Source organism: Tachypleus tridentatus, chromosome 10, assembly GCF_004210375.1.
Source record: "Tachypleus tridentatus isolate NWPU-2018 chromosome 10, ASM421037v1, whole genome shotgun sequence".
Classification (NCBI taxonomy): Eukaryota; Metazoa; Arthropoda; class Merostomata; order Xiphosura; family Limulidae; genus Tachypleus; species Tachypleus tridentatus.
The window spans coordinates 48,132,744-48,153,010 of NC_134834.1; the positions used below are offsets into that span (position 1 = coordinate 48,132,744).

At 32.1% G+C, this 20,267-nt stretch overlaps 1 protein-coding gene across 9 annotated transcripts in view; it reads right to left on the bottom strand.

Moving 5' to 3' along the window:
• Positions 1 to 716: 716 nt before the first annotated feature.
• Positions 717 to 20,267, bottom strand: part of LOC143229213 (uncharacterized) — a 314,530-nt gene continuing 294,979 nt past the window's right edge. For all 9 annotated transcript variants that reach the window (XM_076461217.1, XM_076461214.1, XM_076461211.1 and 6 more), the window contains 5 exons: positions 20,129 to 20,258; positions 19,461 to 19,502; positions 13,573 to 13,629; positions 10,918 to 10,954; positions 717 to 9,762 (listed from right to left, as the gene is read on the bottom strand). In XM_076461217.1, the coding sequence (XP_076317332.1) occupies positions 8,876 to 9,762; positions 10,918 to 10,954; positions 13,573 to 13,629; positions 19,461 to 19,502; positions 20,129 to 20,258 (1,153 nt within the window). In that variant the 3' untranslated portion in view covers positions 717 to 8,875. The remainder of the gene's footprint in view (positions 9,763 to 10,917; positions 10,955 to 13,572; positions 13,630 to 19,460; positions 19,503 to 20,128; positions 20,259 to 20,267) is intronic.

Here is a 20,267-nt window from a genome sequence, read left to right on the forward strand (position 1 = left end):
GCATGTGTTGATGATCTAGTTCTTGGAAATAATTTACGATATATTACTCTACAAATTCATTAAACAAATTTACAAAATTTATTGGTATGACAAACTATTTATTTTAAAATAAGTACTTTTAATTTCATTTTACATTAAAATATTGAAATAATTTCCAATTGTTTTCTTAGTTTAGAAGCTGTCATATATATAAGCCATGTACATTCTAATCATAAGTATCCAATCTCTGTATCACCAATGTTGAAGATATTGTAATAGTAAAAGTTTAAAAAAAACAAAAAACGGTATATTATAGTTTTATTTGTATTCCTTGTGTCCTAGAAAAAAAACATTTTTATATTTACTGTTTTTGGAAGTTATTAGACCCCGTTAGTATAAAACGAAATTAGCATAACTTGTTTAAAAGTAAACAGATTTAACGTACCTAGATCATTAGTAGAAGTTTTTAATGATTCTGTGAAAAGCTTGGAGGGTAGTGTATCGTTAGGTATGTTCATGAATCTAAATTATTGATACATAATATTTTTTAAATGTTGAAATAAATTATAGAATTTACAAAAACTTTAATATTCTACTACGAAAGAAGTAAAAATCAATATAGAGCGCACTACAACCGTCCTTTTCGGGAATGAACAAATTCATCAGTGTTATTTGTGAATTTCCATTTTTCCTTCAATTTCCATAATCATAACAAACGCACGAGAGAGACGCAAAGATTTTCAGAAATACGTTTTAATGTTTCCTTTTTGGAAAAAAGCAAAACAACTATATAAATTCAAGCTTTTATGTATATGTAATTACTTCCACTAGTTACATTAATAATCGATATCGACATTATGATACTTTTCTGTTTTCAATATCAAAGCTAACTCACGGACCAGACAGAAACGTTTTTAATACAAGCGATTATAGATAAGATGAGATTCAGAAAGTTCTGTACAGATTTCCACTACACTCACGAGTAATACAATATCAATATAGTAGACTCCAGATAATAATGCGAACGTTCTGACTATAAAAGTTACGTTAACATGATACACCTGACATACACTACACGTGTTTTTATTTATTCCTTTAAGTTTAGGAATTCCAAAACGACGATAGCATATATGAGCCGAAATGATTAGATGGGAACATGATCAATTGAATGAAACGAACATTTTGATGAAACTAAGATCGCTTGATGAGAATGTAAGAAACTAATCAAAAGGAAAACTTTGGTTCAACATCAGCTCTTTATACATGGATTTAGGAGAAACAATATTTATACAATATCATACATATAGTTCAATATGAGGCTTAAATATAATTACTTTTTTTTATACAAACCATTAAAATGCACATCTTATTTACATACTACACTTCATTACAAAAACTTACCCTGTCAGCAGTTCGTAAAACATGAAGGAAATAATAACAGGAGAAAAACAACTTAAAACTAACGCAAACATATGTATAAAACTCTAGCCTTACATAAATATATATTGTGAGAAACCTTCATTATTTGGTATCACTCACGAGAAATACAACTCGGCCTACGATTTAATGCTACGTATAAACAACTCTGAAATAACAATAAATTTTTAGGATCAATAATAAAAGCAAATTTCAAATTGTATGGCGAGATTTCCTGAATCGACTAGCTTTCTCAACTTCGCCTTCTTGTTATTTTGTTTTTTTAACTATTTTCTAAAACACGCAAACACAACAAATCACTGTTACGAACTATACATTTTATATCTACAAGTATGCACTTGGAAACATTATATATTACTTCCTTCACGACTTTAGAAGTTAAATGATTTTGACTCTGTACAGAAGAAAAATTATTATCTAAGTTTGGCTGATAAAAATAATTTATTTTCTAAAACTAGGTTTCTCAACGTAGTTTTATTTGATTCATTTCTATAGACACGGCTTTCGAATTACGACTCACATGGTTTAATTCACAGTTACTAATCTTAACTGATATGACCGATGAGATCAAACTATAGTACATAGATGCCTGCATTGCTACAAGATGCTGTAAAATAGTCATTTTCTAGAAGAAAGATTATGGGTATTTGTATTATCCATTTTTTACTAAAAAGTAGCTTTATAAACGCCCGTTTTGTTCAAGATCGAATAATTTCTTTAAAAATGTGCCTTCACTGTGAAATATTCAAAATTCTTCAGTGTCTCTATATTTAAACTGTAATAATTTGTGTTTTGTAGTTTTTATGAAATAGTATTTTTTCAACTTTACACTTGAAATGTCTTAAATACAACGTTAAAACTATCTTCAGTTCACACCTACCAAGTAGATCTATATTCACTATGCCTACTTTATGTTAATATTAAAATAGCATTTTGTATTAAACAAAATCTCAATACGTATAATAGAATGAACAGGTAACCAAAGTAAGTGATAAACAATGGAAACATGGGAGCATGACAATCAACAGCATTAAGGTTCTTTGAAGACAAATATAGTGTGTCTGTATACGAATACGTGTAAACAAATCAAACAATACACAGCAAAATTCTGAGTTGTACTAAAACACGTGTTAAAATTCATTTAAGTGAAAGTAAAGATATAGAACTACCCGCGTTGTGTTTGGCACAAGGATCGAAACCAGATTTACAGCGTTATAAATCGCCGAGCTTAATGACAACCATTGGGGACTGCCTAGTATAAAATGAGCTTTGTTTGTTGTTAAATACAAAGCTACACAATGGACTATCTGTATTCTGTCACACTCTGGTATCGAAACCCAATTTTATAGATAAAGCCCTCGGACAGTTGAGCGCATAATTATCTGAGTTTTTTATACATTTTGTTTGTTTTATTTGTTTGAAGTTAAGCACAAAGCCGCAAAACGGGTTATATGTGCTTTGCCCATCACCGGTATCGAAACCCGGTTTCTAGCGTTGTAAGTCCACAGACATTGTTCTGTGCCACTGGTAAGCACATTTTATTTTACAATATAACGCAATAAATAAAAACACTAAAGTTTGTTTGTACAAAATGATTTCTAGTGTCAGAATTCACAAATAATAAAAGAAATATTCTTGTTTGTGTTTGTACGAGGAAATAACAACACAAACACAAAACAAACTTGTATACAATAGTTGAAGTAGGGCTGGATGGCATCCACTTCTTTTCAGGAAAGCCAAAATCCATCCCGTTACTTTTTCGAAGACTCGAGATTGCCCACGTGTTTTTACAGTTACTATGAACTACACTGTACCCCCCTTTCTTCTCCCATTTCGCACTATTTGAGGTGGCAACACAAACATAAAAAATCAGTGACCACTTTAGCCTGATACATACTGGCCTAATATAAAATTATAAAAAATCAGGCTCTCTTTCTTTTTTTTTTTTAAATTGAGAGTTTCACAAACTATCATTGCTTATACAAAAAAATATTACTATCCAAGCATACACAAAATTTGTGTTTGTTAATTCGGTATCTAAACAAAGCGTTCCTGTTTGTTCGATTTTAAACAATACTGCACAATAGGCTGTCTACGCTATTCAGGCTGCATGAATTAAACCGTGAATTTTAGCGTTAGAAGCCTTCAAGCTTAAGGTTTAATTAAACACTTTTTGAAAGATTTATAAACCCGCATATCTTATTTGCCAGTGTATAAGACGACACCTTTTACTCTTAAAATAATGTCTGATTTTATCCCTCATCTTGTAGACAGGTTTAGAGACTAGCTTTCAACACAAACACTCTGGTTAACGAAGTATTTAACCAAAAATTAGTCGTTCCTTTTACTTTTTTTCTTTTTTTTTTCTTTTTTTTTTTGGAACTGTGCCAACTACTACGTTACAATTAGATATTTGACAACTGTATCATTTGTCATAACTAGAGGTTATCTCGCATACTTCTTACAACTGATCGACATTTTTTGAAATGCATTGAGCTCATCCGTTATACTAAAATATTGCTAATATTATATTTTAAGGTTTAGTACGTTTTGTAACAGGAAATTAGATCAACTGTGATGAAAACTTTACAAAGTTATTTCATATTTTAAAGTAATGCCACAATGAGCTGTCTGTGGCGTCTGAAAAGTATAAAAATACTTCTGGTTGCTCACGAGCGCAGGTTAGTACAATTTAATAATTTTTGGGGAATTTCTTTATAAAAGTAACATCCTTAACTTGTTTTACAATAGAGGTCGTCCTGTACACCGAACCTCAAAGAAATGCACTGAATTTGGTTAAAAAATCTAGGGTACTTGATGCATGAGTAACTACGATATACAATACGAACAGTGAAGTTCAATATATCATGCTACACGTACAGAATAGACTTGAAAAGTGAAACAATTTCACTTTACTGCCTAAAGATGTTCCAAAAGTTCAAACAATATAAAATGGTAACGATCAACTGCAGAGTTAATCCTTAAATAACAAAAATATGAAACCAAAACTAATACTTTTGTTGATATATGTCAGTTGAGATAATAACGCCATCATAATCAATGGTTAATATTTATCAATATGCCTCCAGTGGCTCAGAGGTACATCTAAGGACTTATAGCGTTAAAAATTTGGGTTTTGATGCCCATGGTAAGCACAGCAAAGATAGCCAATTGTTGTTTTGTGTTTAAAAACAAAATAAAAAATATTTTGCAATTTGGTCTAAATGTACTAAACTATTCAGTAAAAACATCAAATAAACGCCATGGAAATTGTGCAAAATACACACCGTTTACAAGCATACGTATATAAAATATAGAGGAACTGCTAAGCAGTCATAAGGAACGTCTGACGAAATTGGTATACAAAAGTCAATATAAAAGTATGCATCCAAGTAATAACTCATTAAAATACATACAAATAAGTGAATCCTTTTTTTTTTTTTTCAGAGCAATGGAGGTATGAAAAACAAACTGGTAGACGTTCACATTTTGTTCAGTTTGTTTACTTTTATTTATGAAAAATCTCCTTAGGCTATCTGTCACTGCTCTTAATTTTGAACTGCTAACGAGAGGAACGGCAACTGTCCATCACCAACTCTTGAACTACTCTGCTACAAATGAAAAGGGGAATAGGTCATGACATTATAATGCCCCATCAACTGAAACAACAGCATGTTTGCCAATGGGTTTTGATCCTGCAATTTCACAGTTCGAAAATCATACCCTGACCAAAAGACCATGCCATCCCCACATTTTTTTGTTCATTAACATAAAAATAAGATTATAAAATATTCGTTTCATCATGTTTAGCAACTTTTAGTTATAAAAGAATTTCATTTAAATTAGAGTTCTATACAAGTATTCAAACATTTTATGGTATTATATCTAAAAAAAAATCTATATGAATATTTAGATTTCTTACAGTATTACTTCTGGTAAAAACAACAAGATACTAAATTAACAAGATATACACAGTTTTGAGTGTTTGAACTACTTTTGTAAAAAACATCATATAATTCTTCATGACATATCAGAATAACTGAGCACAAGTTGAGTAACAGTTGAAAATACTCATCTTAAGAAATGTTTTAATATATTTGGCCTTTTTTATTCTTGCTACATGTTCAATAATGCATAAAATGAATTTCACTTAATATGAGTTACCTGTAGAGTCATAAGAGTCACTTTGAATGTTCACTTTATAATTGTGTTTCTCTTGGCTTTTTCGGTTTGATTACACAGGCCTGTAATGGTTTTAGTGTCTTGAAATATTTACATGCTAAACAGTAATTTCTGTGCACTGAATATGAAAATTATATCCATTTTTCTCCATCAACTAAAAATTTCTCACAAAACATCATATGTACTTTTACATAAATGACTCATTTTTGTTGAAATTGGGTCTCATTTTATTATGCTTAAAAGGTTGAAAACCACTGGCTATAGATTTCTTTAGACCAATTGCAATGTTAGAGTCTTATGAATCATTCTAGAACCCATGAAAAACACACCACAAGTATGTAACTGGTTAACAGGCTGCATGAGTTGCCACTTCTGTATAGTATTTGTTTGTGCATGCACTATGACATTATTTTCTTCTTTTCAATATTATTTATTCATCGCTATGGCAACAAGATGTTGTGCAAATAACCCAAATATATTCTGTTACATTTGTGGTAAATTGTTTTTTTCCCTTTTTCTTCTTGGTTTGCAAAAAATCCTTACATGATATAAAAAACAAACAAACAAATATTTTCAAACTCTGCATAGCTGAATTATGGAACATTTGTTATTGTAACAAAAACAACTTTTACGAAGTTTAAATTTGCAGGCCTGTGTTGTCATTAATATTTGACCTTATTTATACCAAAGATATAACAGTTAACAAGTGAATAATTTATTAATATAAAAATGAAAAACAGATGAACAAATAAGTAAAAAAAACATGTAACAAGAATAAACAAATCACTATGCATGACAATACCTAAACACTCCAAATTCAAAGCACTATATCATTTTGCTTCATTAGATTCACAAAGCTTCTCATGTGAATCCAATGTCAGATATTCCTCAACCTGTATTGTTTAAATATGTCATGAAGTATTGTACAAAAATATTTTTCTGTTAAAAACTAGTCTGAATGCACAAAACTGGGTTATATACTGGGTTAAATGATCAAAACATTGAGTTCTGTTTTTTCTATCTTTTTAGTATCAGATTCCTTTTCTCTGGAAAAAGTAGTATACAACATCCATATATATATATATATATATAATAAATAGAATCATAATGTACATAAAATTCTATTCGTGGTCAAACATGATAAAATAATTTGTTCTCCAGAATTTTATTTTCATGTTAAAAAGCATTTTTTTTATGTAGCAGAAGCAGTTTTGGGCAAAATGTAAACTTTTTGTTTCTATTGATCATGCTGATATAAAATTGAAGTACAAACTTTTATTTTTCTTTGTATATTTTCATAAGATACTAACTGTGGTAATGACTAATCCAGCTAGTCCTCTTTTCCATTACTTTTCAAACATTACATAACCTCTAGAATCAGCCTTTCTTATAACTCTGGGTTAAACAACAACAATTTAAGTATATACATACATATATGTATATATAATTTAAAGCTAATTTTTGTGAAGAAAATGGCAAACTTTTGTAATTATTCAGTTTATAGCCTCAGTTAGCACAAATGCTCGAATAATATACATTTCAAGTGCTTTCAATGGTATTGTTTATCTTTCTCTACAAATAGAAGTAGCATGCATGATGTATATGTATTTCAAAAAACACATTGACATAATTAAAGTACTGGGTTTTATGTTTTATAGACTGCAACTGCTTGAATTATAGGAGTGCTGTTAGACAATGTTCTCACAAGTCTTTTGTTGCTTCTACATACACTTTCTTATAACTGTAAATCTGAGCTCACTCTAGCTTTCAACGGTGCTACATTTGTATAATAATCCTGACTTTTAACTTAATAAATGGTCCCTGGTAGCTTCTCCATTGTATATGACAGTGTCTGCAAGCAACAATTAATGTGTAGGTTAGGGTTCAGCTTAATAAAACTTAGCAAGACGTACCATTTTCATACTAAATAAAGAATATTAAAACATTCACGTTTAAAATCAAGCAAACAAAAGTATTTCGTGATACCTGTATCACTGTCTGAATCACTCAATTTTTAGAGGTTACTATCTCAATGTTACCAACACTCGTCTATCAGGTATGACACTCATACTTCTGGGTCTATCCTAAAGCTCATAACATTACTGAATAAATCTCACATTTTTATTATATTAGCAGCTTTCTTTAACACACTGTGATTGATTGATACACCAGCTGGAGCCATATCAAATTCAGTGTCACATTGATGCAGGAAATGTATCAGATTGCACCATTTTGTTTCCATTAAATAAAGAAAGTTTCTACGGGCATTTTCCATTAAATAAAAAAAGTTTCTAGGGGGTGCATGCCCATAGACCCACCCAAAGGCAACTGTCTTCAGCACTCACAACATTTTAACTTGCACTAAAATTTTATTTTCTTTTTCAAAAATCTCACTCTAAAAGTTGACAGTCCTGTTATTTACACAGTTATTTAAGTTTGATGGCCTATTAATACACAATTCATTTTTCATATAATTATTTCAATTTTAATAAATAATGTAGTTAAATAGTTTAGGTTTCTATAAAACAGCTAGCAAGTTTGATACTTTTTCCTTGAAAAAAAAACAACAACTCAAGGCTGCTTTAAAGAAAGTTAATAAAAGCTGACAATAGTTCCTGAGGTAAAGATGTACAAAACTAATGGGAAACACTTTCTTTTACTAACTGAAGCTGATGTAAACTGATGTAATTACATACTAAAATATCCATTTCCTTATATGTATGGATTTATATATGGCTGTAGACTATAATATACAAATTTATTGAACTTCCATTAGAAGAAAGCAGACATCAATCACAGCCAATAATAAATTTCAAATACCAGTATTGATATTTAAATGATTTATGACCTATCCTAGATTCCATAACAAAGAAATCAATGTACATTCACTCAGAAGCTTAAGTATATTTGAAAATAAATTATCTTCTACTGAAATAGTAACAGTAAATAGGAATAGTGTAAAGGTTTTAAAAGACTGTGGCCACCTGGAAAATCATAAAATTCTCCTATAACGTTTTAAGTAAAATAAAGTCGCTTATCACACTTTAAAAATTCAAGAACAAAAACATGCGAGTCTACTTTACCACTATAATGGTTAAATATGGACTTTGTTTTATTAAGTTTTGAAATGAAACTTAACTTTAAAAACTGTATATGGAATTTTGTTGATCAAAAATAGTTTATATGATTTTTGATATACTTGGCAAATGTTCAGGAGCTGAGCAACAATAAGTTTTAACATAAATATCTTACATAAGACATAAACACACATATAATATTACACAGCTGTCATACTTAAATGTTTCTTTTGGCAAGAAGTGAATAAAGGACTCACTGGGTTTTCTTCTCCTCCATCTTCTGTATTGAAAGATACCTTATATTGGGATAAATCTTTAGACTTTGGCTTATTACTGTCATCAACTCTGTTCATTTCCTTTCTGATACCTTCTTTAGATTCTACTGGTGAATGGGAATTGAGTACCAACCTCTGTGACTCACCCTTATCATGTTTTGTGTTGTGTTCCTTCTCTTCAGTAACAGAAACACTTTCATAACGATCACAAAGATTGTTCCCTGGAGGAACAACTTGGCTCAAAAAGTCGCTGTTAGCTTTAAGTAAGGCACTCTGGCTTCTAGTTTTGGAACTAAGGAAACAATCCTGGCCTGACTCATCCAAACAATTGGAAACTTTCAGAGGAACAGGAGAACTACAAGGTGCATGAAAGTTGTTAGATGAATTACCGTGTACAAAAACGTTTCTCTTGTCTTCTATATTTGGATCTGCTAAAGTGCTGTCATCATAAGAATGGTTATTACGTGGACTACCTTCCAATTCCTGTAACTCAAAGAACGAAACATCAGTAGTGTCCTGAAAGGACACCATTGGATGATGAAATCTGCATGGGATGTGTAGACCATCATTATTATGTGAAAGATCCATACTACTTCCTGATTGGGCTATTTTACCCCTATTATCATTCTGAAAAATCTTATCTGAGAAGCTGCTGGACATTAAATTGTTATAAGAATCCCTCTGTTTCTCTCTCTCCGTTCTCTCTATTTCAGATCTCATTCGACGGATTCGTTCAGCACGTTTTTCAGGATAGTCATCAATCACATCTAAGTGGTGATGCCTGTTGCTGATTACCTCTGGCTTCACATACACTGTAAAAATAAAACAACTGTGTTAACCTTATTAACAAGTTTCAATAGTAGTGAAAGAAAAAGTTCAACCTAGGAGGTCAGTAAAATGGTAAACTCCTGTAGAAAGTCAAACTGAAAATATTATCATCCATAAATATTCTAATAAATTACAAAATATCAGTATTTTGTTTATTCACTGAAGTGCTGTCTACTCTAGATATTCCTAATTTTGAAATGATAGACTAGAGAGACAGCACATAGTTTAGAGAACTCATTTTGAACTCTTAGGTTATTCTATTCGAACAGTGATAACTGACTCATTCCTACAATGAACCCAATACCCTACATTAGTGTGATTCTGTGGAAATAGTTAGTAAACCACAGACCCCTAGATGCTCATTATGGCACATTAATCACTAGACTCTGCCTGTCTCAAGTGTGAAAGGAGAGAAAAATTCAACTATTAAAATTGGCATCTCTCTACAAGTTATAATTAAATAGGAATTTAATGAAGTGAAGATGACACAAGAAGTACTAAGTATGAGTAACTTGTTTTAACAGATTTTATTTACAAGGTATCAGAAATATTAACAAATAGTTCATTAAAAGTTACCCCAGCATTAAAATTTTTCATGCTTGTACAACTGAGCAATGTTTTTCCTCTCTTTTAAAATATAACTAGTGGATACTGACCAGTTATCATGTGGCCTAATGTGTTACTGATTTATCATTAAGTACAGATGTGCTTAATTATAGGGATCACGATGAAACAAAATGGTAATGATAAAAATCACCCATTTAAAACAACCTTATTGCTCTAAGTGTTTCAAAGGTCTCTTCTGCCTGGGGTCCCAATGATTTCTTTCTTGTACTGAAAAGAATACTAGTGTGTGTGTATATATATACATAAAAGACAATATGCTACTTTGGGTATGTAACTAGGTTGTCAGATATCCTGATGAGTAATAAAGTTGAATATATACACACACCACACTTAGTACTGCCAGCTCACAAAGAAATAGCTAATGATAAGGCAGACTTGTTCAATGCAGAGTTTTGATCCCACAGGTTCTGAGTAAAGTGTTTTAATCACTAGTAACAAATACCCGCATCATTAAACACTATCATAACCATGCACATAAATTATGAATAAAATATTCAGTCCACACTACTTACTTTTAAAAGAGTTACTTTGGATCTTCAATGAATCAGCCTGAAAAAAAAACAATATTGTATTATGCTTTACATATTCTATAAGTATTAAAAATAAAGGAACTTCAACTTTAGCAAATATGTTCAGCTGTAAAAAAAACAAACAGAAAACCTTAATGAAATCTGGATAAGAACACATTAAAATACATTAAAGTTATCATACCAGTATTACTAAGTGTCCAAGACTTTATATTAATCAGAAAGGCAATACTGAGTGTATTTCACCTCACACAAATACAGTCAAAAATATGATCTTGTTAAGAATGTATACCAGTAAAGTGAGTTATATTAAGTGTTACGGAGTGTCTAAGACATTACACATTGACCTTATATGCACAAATGTGGGTCAAAGTGTGCAAGTCCCAATCTTATACAGAGTGCCACTCAACATGCATTTGATGTGAGAGTTATCAACATTTCATGTTATCCTACACTGCTGATTTCATAACAGTTCAATGTTAAGAGTAGAGAAAATACCAGATACATTATACAGGATATATTGAAAAAAAAAATCACTTTATATATACATTTATATGGATGTAGTGGTAATGGTAATGCAATTTTCAAACTGTAAAATGGACCAAACTATTTTTAACATGAACATCACCTTAAAATCTTACTTGTCAGAGTCTGTGTCAGACTGAAGTCAGTATTCCATACATATCTCTATTAGAAACCTTTTGTATTGTTGGCTAAAAGCTTGTCACATTTTGTGAAAATACACTTTATAAGTTTGTAATTAAAAACTACATCACTTCTCCTACATAGGTTCAGCCCAATGGACCAACCCTACATATATTCAGTTAACCAGGATAGTAATACTGAATATATACCAGCTCACACATGTATAGTCCAAATTCTAAACTTTGCAAAGCCATATTGGGCCATCTGCCGTGTCCACCAAGGGAAACTGAACCCTTGATTTTAGCGCTATAAATCTGAAGACTCACTGCTTTCCCAGCAGGGGATGAATATACTAATAGGGTGAGTAAAAAAATATTTTTGGCAAACAACATCCAAGACATTTTATTAATACTAAAAACAGTAATACTGAGTGTGTTCCAAGAGCTTTTATCATGGAAAACAAGATTACTATATGTGTTCCATGATATTACATTAAAAAGGAGAGTTATTTAGAAAAGTTTTATATAAAGTATCACTGAGATTATAGGAAAATTACTGTTTAACGTTGACAGTAACATGCCTATTTGAGATATGGCTTATGTACTGAATCAAACACAGTGGCTCCATTCAACTCTTTCAATATTTTGAAACAGTCCCTTATGTGCTTCTACTACAGTATATGACAAGTAAATAACCAACTGACAGCTCAGAATGTCCCCTAGGGGTTTATTCAGCCAATTTAATTAAGGCTACTACATTATTTCAAACCAAGATTTCATGAAAGTAGGTTGTGTTTTTAGTGTGGTAGAAGTTTCAAATTTTTTTTAGACTTACATACAGCTTACTTACTAAGCTTAATAAATTAAATTTTATGTTATCAGTGTAGTTATTTACAATTCTTTGGTTATTCAATTGTATATATAAAACCTAAAGAAAAAATTTTGTTTTATATCCTCCATGTGCAAAATTTTAAAAGCCTTTGCAACCTACGTCCAACAGTAACTGAGTTCAAAGGTCATAGTGAGAAAAAAACAGTTGTGTGCTTTACTTCCCGATTTATTGTTCTATATTTTAAGAAAAATAAGTTTAATAATTTATTTCTAAACAGTAATAATCTATATACATATATAATGTGTAATAATTGAAATGTGACTGTATATTACAAAATACTAGTCTAGTAAAACACAGCCATGTCAGGTTATATAGCTAGGTATGACTGGAAGTTTAATATAATAAAAAATAATAAATACATAACATTATGAGACTTAAGCTCAAAATCTAAATATATGTATTTTTGTGTTATAGTTGGTAGTCATTCTAGCACAAAAAAAGCATAATTTATATTTATTTCCTAATGATGGTTAAGAGGTTGGTCAAGTGACAGACCCCACATAGTTAGTATATAGAAAATTACATAAAATATAAATTCTTACTCAAAACAAATGTTTGAAATGTATTTAAGAGGTTTTATAGATTATGCTAATAACATTTGAGAATTTTGGGACAAAGAATAGTTTTCTTAGTCATAACAAGAAATCATTTTGCACTCAGACTAGTAATGATACAGACTCCATTTTAACAAACAAATTTTTAGTAAAAGTATTTAATTAAAAAAAATCTGATATTTTTTGAAAAAGAAACTTGTAATATTTACTAAAAGTATACCAAATTCTGTGAAGATACACACACTGTCTTAAAACTTACAGTGTAAATACTTAATGTGTGCAAACAAGAAAAAAAATTGTGTATATTTTACCAACCTCATAGTAAAAGGGTTAATTATTATAGTTTGAGTAACTTAAAATATGTCAGTATTAAAATATAATCCACTTTATTGCAAAAACCAAATAAGTAATAACAGCTGTAGCCCAACATATAATATTAATCAGTACAGTCTCGAAGAGTGTAATAACTAAAAACATCATCAAAAACAGTATTACTGAGAGTAATCTTCACCAGTGTTGTAACAAAACCAATGTTAATAAAATTTGTTACCTGTTTTTCACTTGTTGACTCACTGTAACATCTTAAACATGAGCAAATTTGACGTCGCTAGTAGGAGAAAAGAAAATTCTTCAATACAAAAACAATATTTCCAGGCACTTTGTTTTCCTTTTTTTCTCATAACTGATGAAAACATCAACTCAAGTTTCCTTATTTTCATTAATAATGATTAAATACTAGGCCTTAAAGAAGCCATAATTATGCCTAAAATATCTCTTAAAAAAACAAAAAATACTGTTAAAACCTGAACATATAAAATAAGCAAAATAATGTAAATAATGTAACAGTAATAAGGTTAATTATAGTTCCTATAAAATATCTGTTTGATTTATGCTCTCTAGCTTCATGATCCATACTTTAGTTGCATAGGTATCACTTGGTGCTTAATGATATTTGAGGTTCAGGGTCTATATAGACATGAGAATATTATTTTCATACACTGAAAACAGATTTCTGACAGATACTTTCCTCTTCTCACAAAATTGCTTTTGTTGATCTTCCACTGCCCGCTAATGTGTTGAAAAGACATTTTCTCATTTGATGCACAAGCCTTTATATGTTCTAACTTTGAGCTACTCATTTAACATGCATAAATCCAACAACCCTCCACAAATAGGAGCATGGCACACTCTCCTAGAGCAGATGTCTCCCTACATGCTATTTGGTGTGAAACTTACTTTCAACAAATAAGAAACAGAATAATATTGGAAGTGAAAAGGATGGGAAGTGTGAAGAAAGGTAAGTATCTATCATAAATCTATTTTCAGTGCAAGAAAATGATACCTTCCAAAATGATACATACCTCCTTTCACACAATAGCTATAATCCCTATTGAATAGGTTGAGGAACATGGAAAATATGCAAAGTGTACCTACCTAGAGAGCAAACAGGTGTGATCTGTAGTTTAATGGAAACATACATATGGGGCACAGCACCACTTATGGAACAGATATGCTCTCTGCATTTAAAGAAGTGGAGTGTTATAAAAGTCTGAACCAAGTAAATGAAAGACCTTGGAAAATAATGTATAAAGTTTAAATAATCAATGTGAGTACCATTCCATCCTCAACCATACAAACAATACCTGAAACAAATTGACTCCAGTAGAAGAGTCACAAATAGTATAAAGAAAAAACAGACACAAATAGGCCACTCCAAACATACATGGAAAAAAATATGAAAAGCTAATAGCCAGTTCACAGAATTATGAAGACAGAGCCATTCAATGTGACATTGCTAAGTATCTACTCAACCACAACCATATAGTCAAGGGTACAGGTCCCATCATCAGTAATGTGAACCAATGTGTGTAGAATTGCCACAGGAGGTAAATGATAGCCACCAAAAAAAGAACTCAGCCATGGTATAGACAATACCTTTAGAAGACAATGAAAATGAATTGCTACAAACATGGTGATATGTTGAATCTGATAAGATGTAATAAAGATGATGTCTTTCTAAGTAGAGGGATGAGGAAGCCAACACAATAAGCTGATAATCTTCTCCCATAAGGGAGATGAGGTTACAGGTCAAAACTGAAAATTCTCATCAAATAACCAGGTGAAAATCAGGGAAAAGTAAAAAATGGAAGAGCAGGAGGTGTGTAAATTTTGGTATAGCAGCAAATTACTAAAAGTAGTCCAAGATCACTGGTAAACCTCTTATAAAGAGGGGAAAGAGAGAAGCATCACACACTGTCAGACTCTTTCCAAGGAAGCTACCTGACAAAAGCCATGCGTGAAGCCAGAGGCTGGGGATGGCATGATGGAAGATATCTAAATGAGGTTGATGAAGGAGAGAAAGAGACAGAGGGAGAGGGAAACATGATGACAATAATAGAGGCCTCAGGAGAAGGAACCAAGGCTGAATTGACCAAACCAGAGCCACCAAGAGAACTAACTCAACACAGAGTGGTGCAGATGAAGTAGATTACTTTGGGGAGGAGATGTATAAACAGGAAAGGTCTAAATGTAAAGGCCCCATCATTTCTGAATCAAGGCATCTACCTATAAGATCTAAAGACGAAGAAATGGAGACCAGAAAGATAAGTTGTTTTCTCATGTGGGTGGCAAATGCAATTATATGCAGAGTACCCAGACTAGAGCATAACTATCAGAAAACTTGAGGATTGAGAGACCATTCTGTGGAAATGACTATATGTGGAGTTGTAAACTAATTTACCACAAGATTCATAGCACTGAGAAAATGGTAAGCCAAGAGATGTATTTTGTGCACATTGGCCCAGAATAGGAGCCCCAAGAGTCTGAAAATAAAAGAACTTGGATTTGGTGAGATCATTGCAGTCGTAGGAATGCACTACAACTATAATCACCATCAGAAAAAGGAAAAAAATGTGGCATAGCTCAATGAGCAGCTAAGAGTTCCAAAACTTTGACATGATGCCCAGATTTAGACAATGAGTAAATCCCAGAAATCTGTGGGGTATTGCATTCCAACCCATAAGAGAAGCAGGTCCAGACAAAGAGTAATACCAGCTGTTATATTGTCTCTGTCTTACCATCAAGCAAGGTCAATCCACATGGAAGAATGAAGGATAGCATGGTGATTTAAAGGAATATGAGCTGAATGTCCATTAATTTTGGAATTCCCAGTGGAGGGAATGCATATGAACACAACAGATGGGTGGGAGATCCTCCAAGGAAGCTCACATCTCTTAAACAGAAAGAAACCTTCTGAGCTGGAAGAAACTGATAGGATAGGGTCTTGGTGATCAACTGCTCCAAATCCTGAAGAAGTGGAGAAGGCTGGGTATTACTGAGGAGAGAATTATAGAAAAGTTCCAAGGGAAGTAGATGCAGTGTAATTGAAAAGATGGACTTCTCCAATGTAATTATCCACCCAATATGAGCAGCCACCTCCAGGAACAATTGAGTGTGGTTGATAGATACAAAACTGGAGCCTGTAGTGTAGTCACTTATTCCACTGTTGACAATGTTGATGGACTTGAAAAAAGTGAAGATAAGGATAAAACATATGAGATGTGGGTGAAGGATTAGGCATAGAAGTAGTAGGATTGGAAACAAGAAGAAAATAAGGAGCTATGAAGGTGAGACTGTGAGAAATGATTAGCAAGGGACAATAAGAAAGTATGCAACCTGATAATGTCAACCCAAGATTACAAAAAATAAGAATGGCCCCCCCATAAATGAGGTCAGGAAAAATCTGACACGTCCTTAAGTCTTTGAGGGAAGATGGAGGGAGACAAATCCCTTCAAGTAGCATGTACCGTCTCAACAACAAAGCAGCCAGGCAAACAAGCAAAACCTGATGAAAAGTACCTCATTAGAAACGACCATAAAACAGATACGTCAGGATAACAAAGAAAGTTCTCAGACAAAAAGGTCAGAAACTTCAAAGAGTCAAGGAATACAAACCCATAAAGGAAAACTGTGATAACAACATTCAAAACGTGAGAAACCTGTGTAATGAATATAAGGAAAGGAGTAGAAGGTCAAACCTCCTCCAAAGGTGCAAGAAATGGCCATGTAGCAAAAGGGTGGAGGTCCAGGTCTTATGTAATAATTTAATCCCATAAAAAAGAAGGCTTGCACTAAGTTGGCAGATAATATTGATCCAGAGGCCTGGGTGACAAAAGTTTGTGCACCCTCAATAACTTCAGGAGTAATCATGGTTAAACCCAAATTCATAAATCACAATAATTTGTGTGAAAATGGTAAAATCAGTAAACATCACTATGTGAGGTTGAGCAAAGTACTTATGAAAGTGAGAAACATGTTTGACTCATAATGTGCCATTTGAAAGAGTGAGGTTCTGTCAAGTAGTATAGAGAGAGACAGTTGATCTAGAAGAGTGTGTCATGCATCTGTTGATGGAGGGTTGTTGAATGCTTTATGCATGCTAAATGAGCAGTTTAAACTTAGTGTATAAAGGCTAGTGCATCAAATAATGAAATTTCAATGCATTAAAGCACACTGAAAGACTGAGGAAAGCTATCATGTGAGAGATTTATGTATAATGTTGGAATTTTGGCATTTCGGTAGGATATAAATTATGGTCTTCTATTGTGACTTTTCAAGACACAAACTGGAAAAGGAAAACATGGGACTTGTGTGCCAGTACCTAGAGATGCTTGAGTTGTCAGATCATTTATATGTGCTATGTTGCTTTTCTCTCCTTATTTATACTTTTGTAAGACTAATCATCTATACATATATGTATACAATTACGACAGAAAGTATTCATACCCCTGCATCCCGAGTAGTTTTTTGCTCATAACTTAAAAAAGTATCATGATTAGGCTGATAGAAGTATAGTATATTATAAATATTATACTAACACACATCTACAAACATTTTTTATGTAAATTACACGACAAAAAAACTGTTTATAAACAAATAACCAAAAATAGGAGGAGCAGAAAGTGTTCATACATTTCAGAATGTGTGAAAAATGTGATATTCACGTAAAAATTTTGTTTAGTTTGGCAAATAAACTACATTATACCATTTCAGAACTAGACACTGCATTCATAATTATTGGAATTTAGCCAGCAAAAAGTTACTTCTGGCAATTTAGTGCCGTCTCCATCATTATCTGCTTGGTCACCATGGCGAACAGGAAACAACTGTCCAGTGATTTAAAAAACTGAATTATTGTAAAATACAAGTCTCATGTGTCTATTTCTGGTATTGCTACACAACTTAATATGCCATAATCTACTGTTCAAAGCATAATTGCCAAGTTTAAGCTTACAGGATCAACTGCTAACCTCTCACGTTCTGGACGCCCCATCAAAATTTCAGAGAAAACCAAGAGAAAGGTTAGTAAGAACCCTCGTTTAACACGTAATGACATACAAAAATTGATAAGGGAAGCTGGGGTTGAAGTAAGCACCACTACAGTTACGCACATGTTACGCTCTTCTGAGTTCAAAGCATGCCATCCTCGTAGAACTGTATATTTAAAGCCTATTCATTTAGAAGCACGATTGAGGTATGCAAGAGAGCACGTAGATAAACCATTCACCTATTGGAAGAGTATTCTTTGGTCAGACAAGACTAAAATCGAGCTTTCCAGCCACAATGATGTTTGCTATATTTTCTGTAAGAAGAGGGAACGAAATCTTCCAAAAAACACCATCCCTACAGTTATACACGAAGGTGGCTTGATCATGCTATGGGGTTCCTTCAGCTCTTCTGGTGTAGGCAGCCTTCACCGCCTCAACGAAATCATGAAAACAGAAGAGTACGTTGATATATTAGGCACTTTTGTCAAGAATGATGCTTGGAACTTGTGGCTTGGGACTCGTTGGATCTTCCAGCACGACAATGACCCTAAGTACACATCAAAATATGTGTAATCCTGGTTGCATAGGAACCATATAAGCATTCTGGAGTGGCCATCGCAGTCACCCGATCTCAATCCAATTGAAAATGTTTGGCATGAGTTGAAGACCAGGGTTCATCAGCGTCATCTGAAAAACTTGCAATAGTTTGAGGCCTTCTGTAAAGAAGAATGAAAGAAAATACCACTCGAGTACTGTCAAATGATTATGGAGGGCTATGAGGAGAGATTGCACCAAGTAATTCACCTGAAAGGCTACATAACTGACCATTAAAGTAGATGCACAAACACTTTCTGCCCCTCCCATGTTTGGTTATTTGTTTATAAACAGTTTATTTGTCGTTCAATTTACATAAAAATTTACGTAGATGTGTGTTAGTATAATATTTATGATATATTATACTTCTATTATCTTAATCATGATAATTTTTAAGTTATGAGAAAAAACTACTCGGGATGCAGGGGTATGAACACTTTCTGTCGTAACTTTATCTCTTTCTTTCACACTATCTTTTTATTAATTAAGTGAAGTACTTATACAAACTGTTACTTACATTTTCTGCATAAGCAATAAAAACAATAAAGATGACTAATCCCTATGGAAAATACAATAAAAGCTTTATATAAGTGTACAAATATATGTTTTCATATTCATAAACTTCACCTTAAAAACTTAAATACAGTTAAAAGATGAAAATAAAACTAAGACTATGTTCTAATTCTGAGCTTCTGATAGATTTTAGTTTGTTATTCAATTCAATAAACAGATTAGAATATTATCTACTAAGCCATTCTTGTAGAACAAACTTTATTAGAAACATTTTCCTAAAACATTTGTGCATAACTTACACTAAAGCAAATGATATAATTTAATTGAGAGAAAACAGTTATCCTTTTCAAATTACTACTGTATGACAAAAACTTCTCAAGTTTAACTGTTTTCTCAAAAATAATGTGTCTTTAAGACAATGCTTAAAATATGAAAAACTTAAACAATCACTTGAGATTATCATAATAATCTTTATAGTTATTGCTTAGAAATAATATAGTAAATTACCACTTTTTACATACATTAATCATTTAGATTGTAAGGAAACAAAAACTAGGTAAGTTGTGATGACAAAATAACAATAATAATGCATGTTACAAGAATATTTTCTATTTAAAAAGAAACTGAATTCAGTAACTACATGTATATATACATATATTAAAAAGCACTTACCAAAATTGCTGATGACAACGCAAACATATATTTGGATGCAACACATTCAATATTTATGTAGAAAATACTTGAGGAAGACACCACAATTAAGGCAATGAGAACACAGAGGGAGCAGTTGACTAGCCTTTTCCTAAATCAA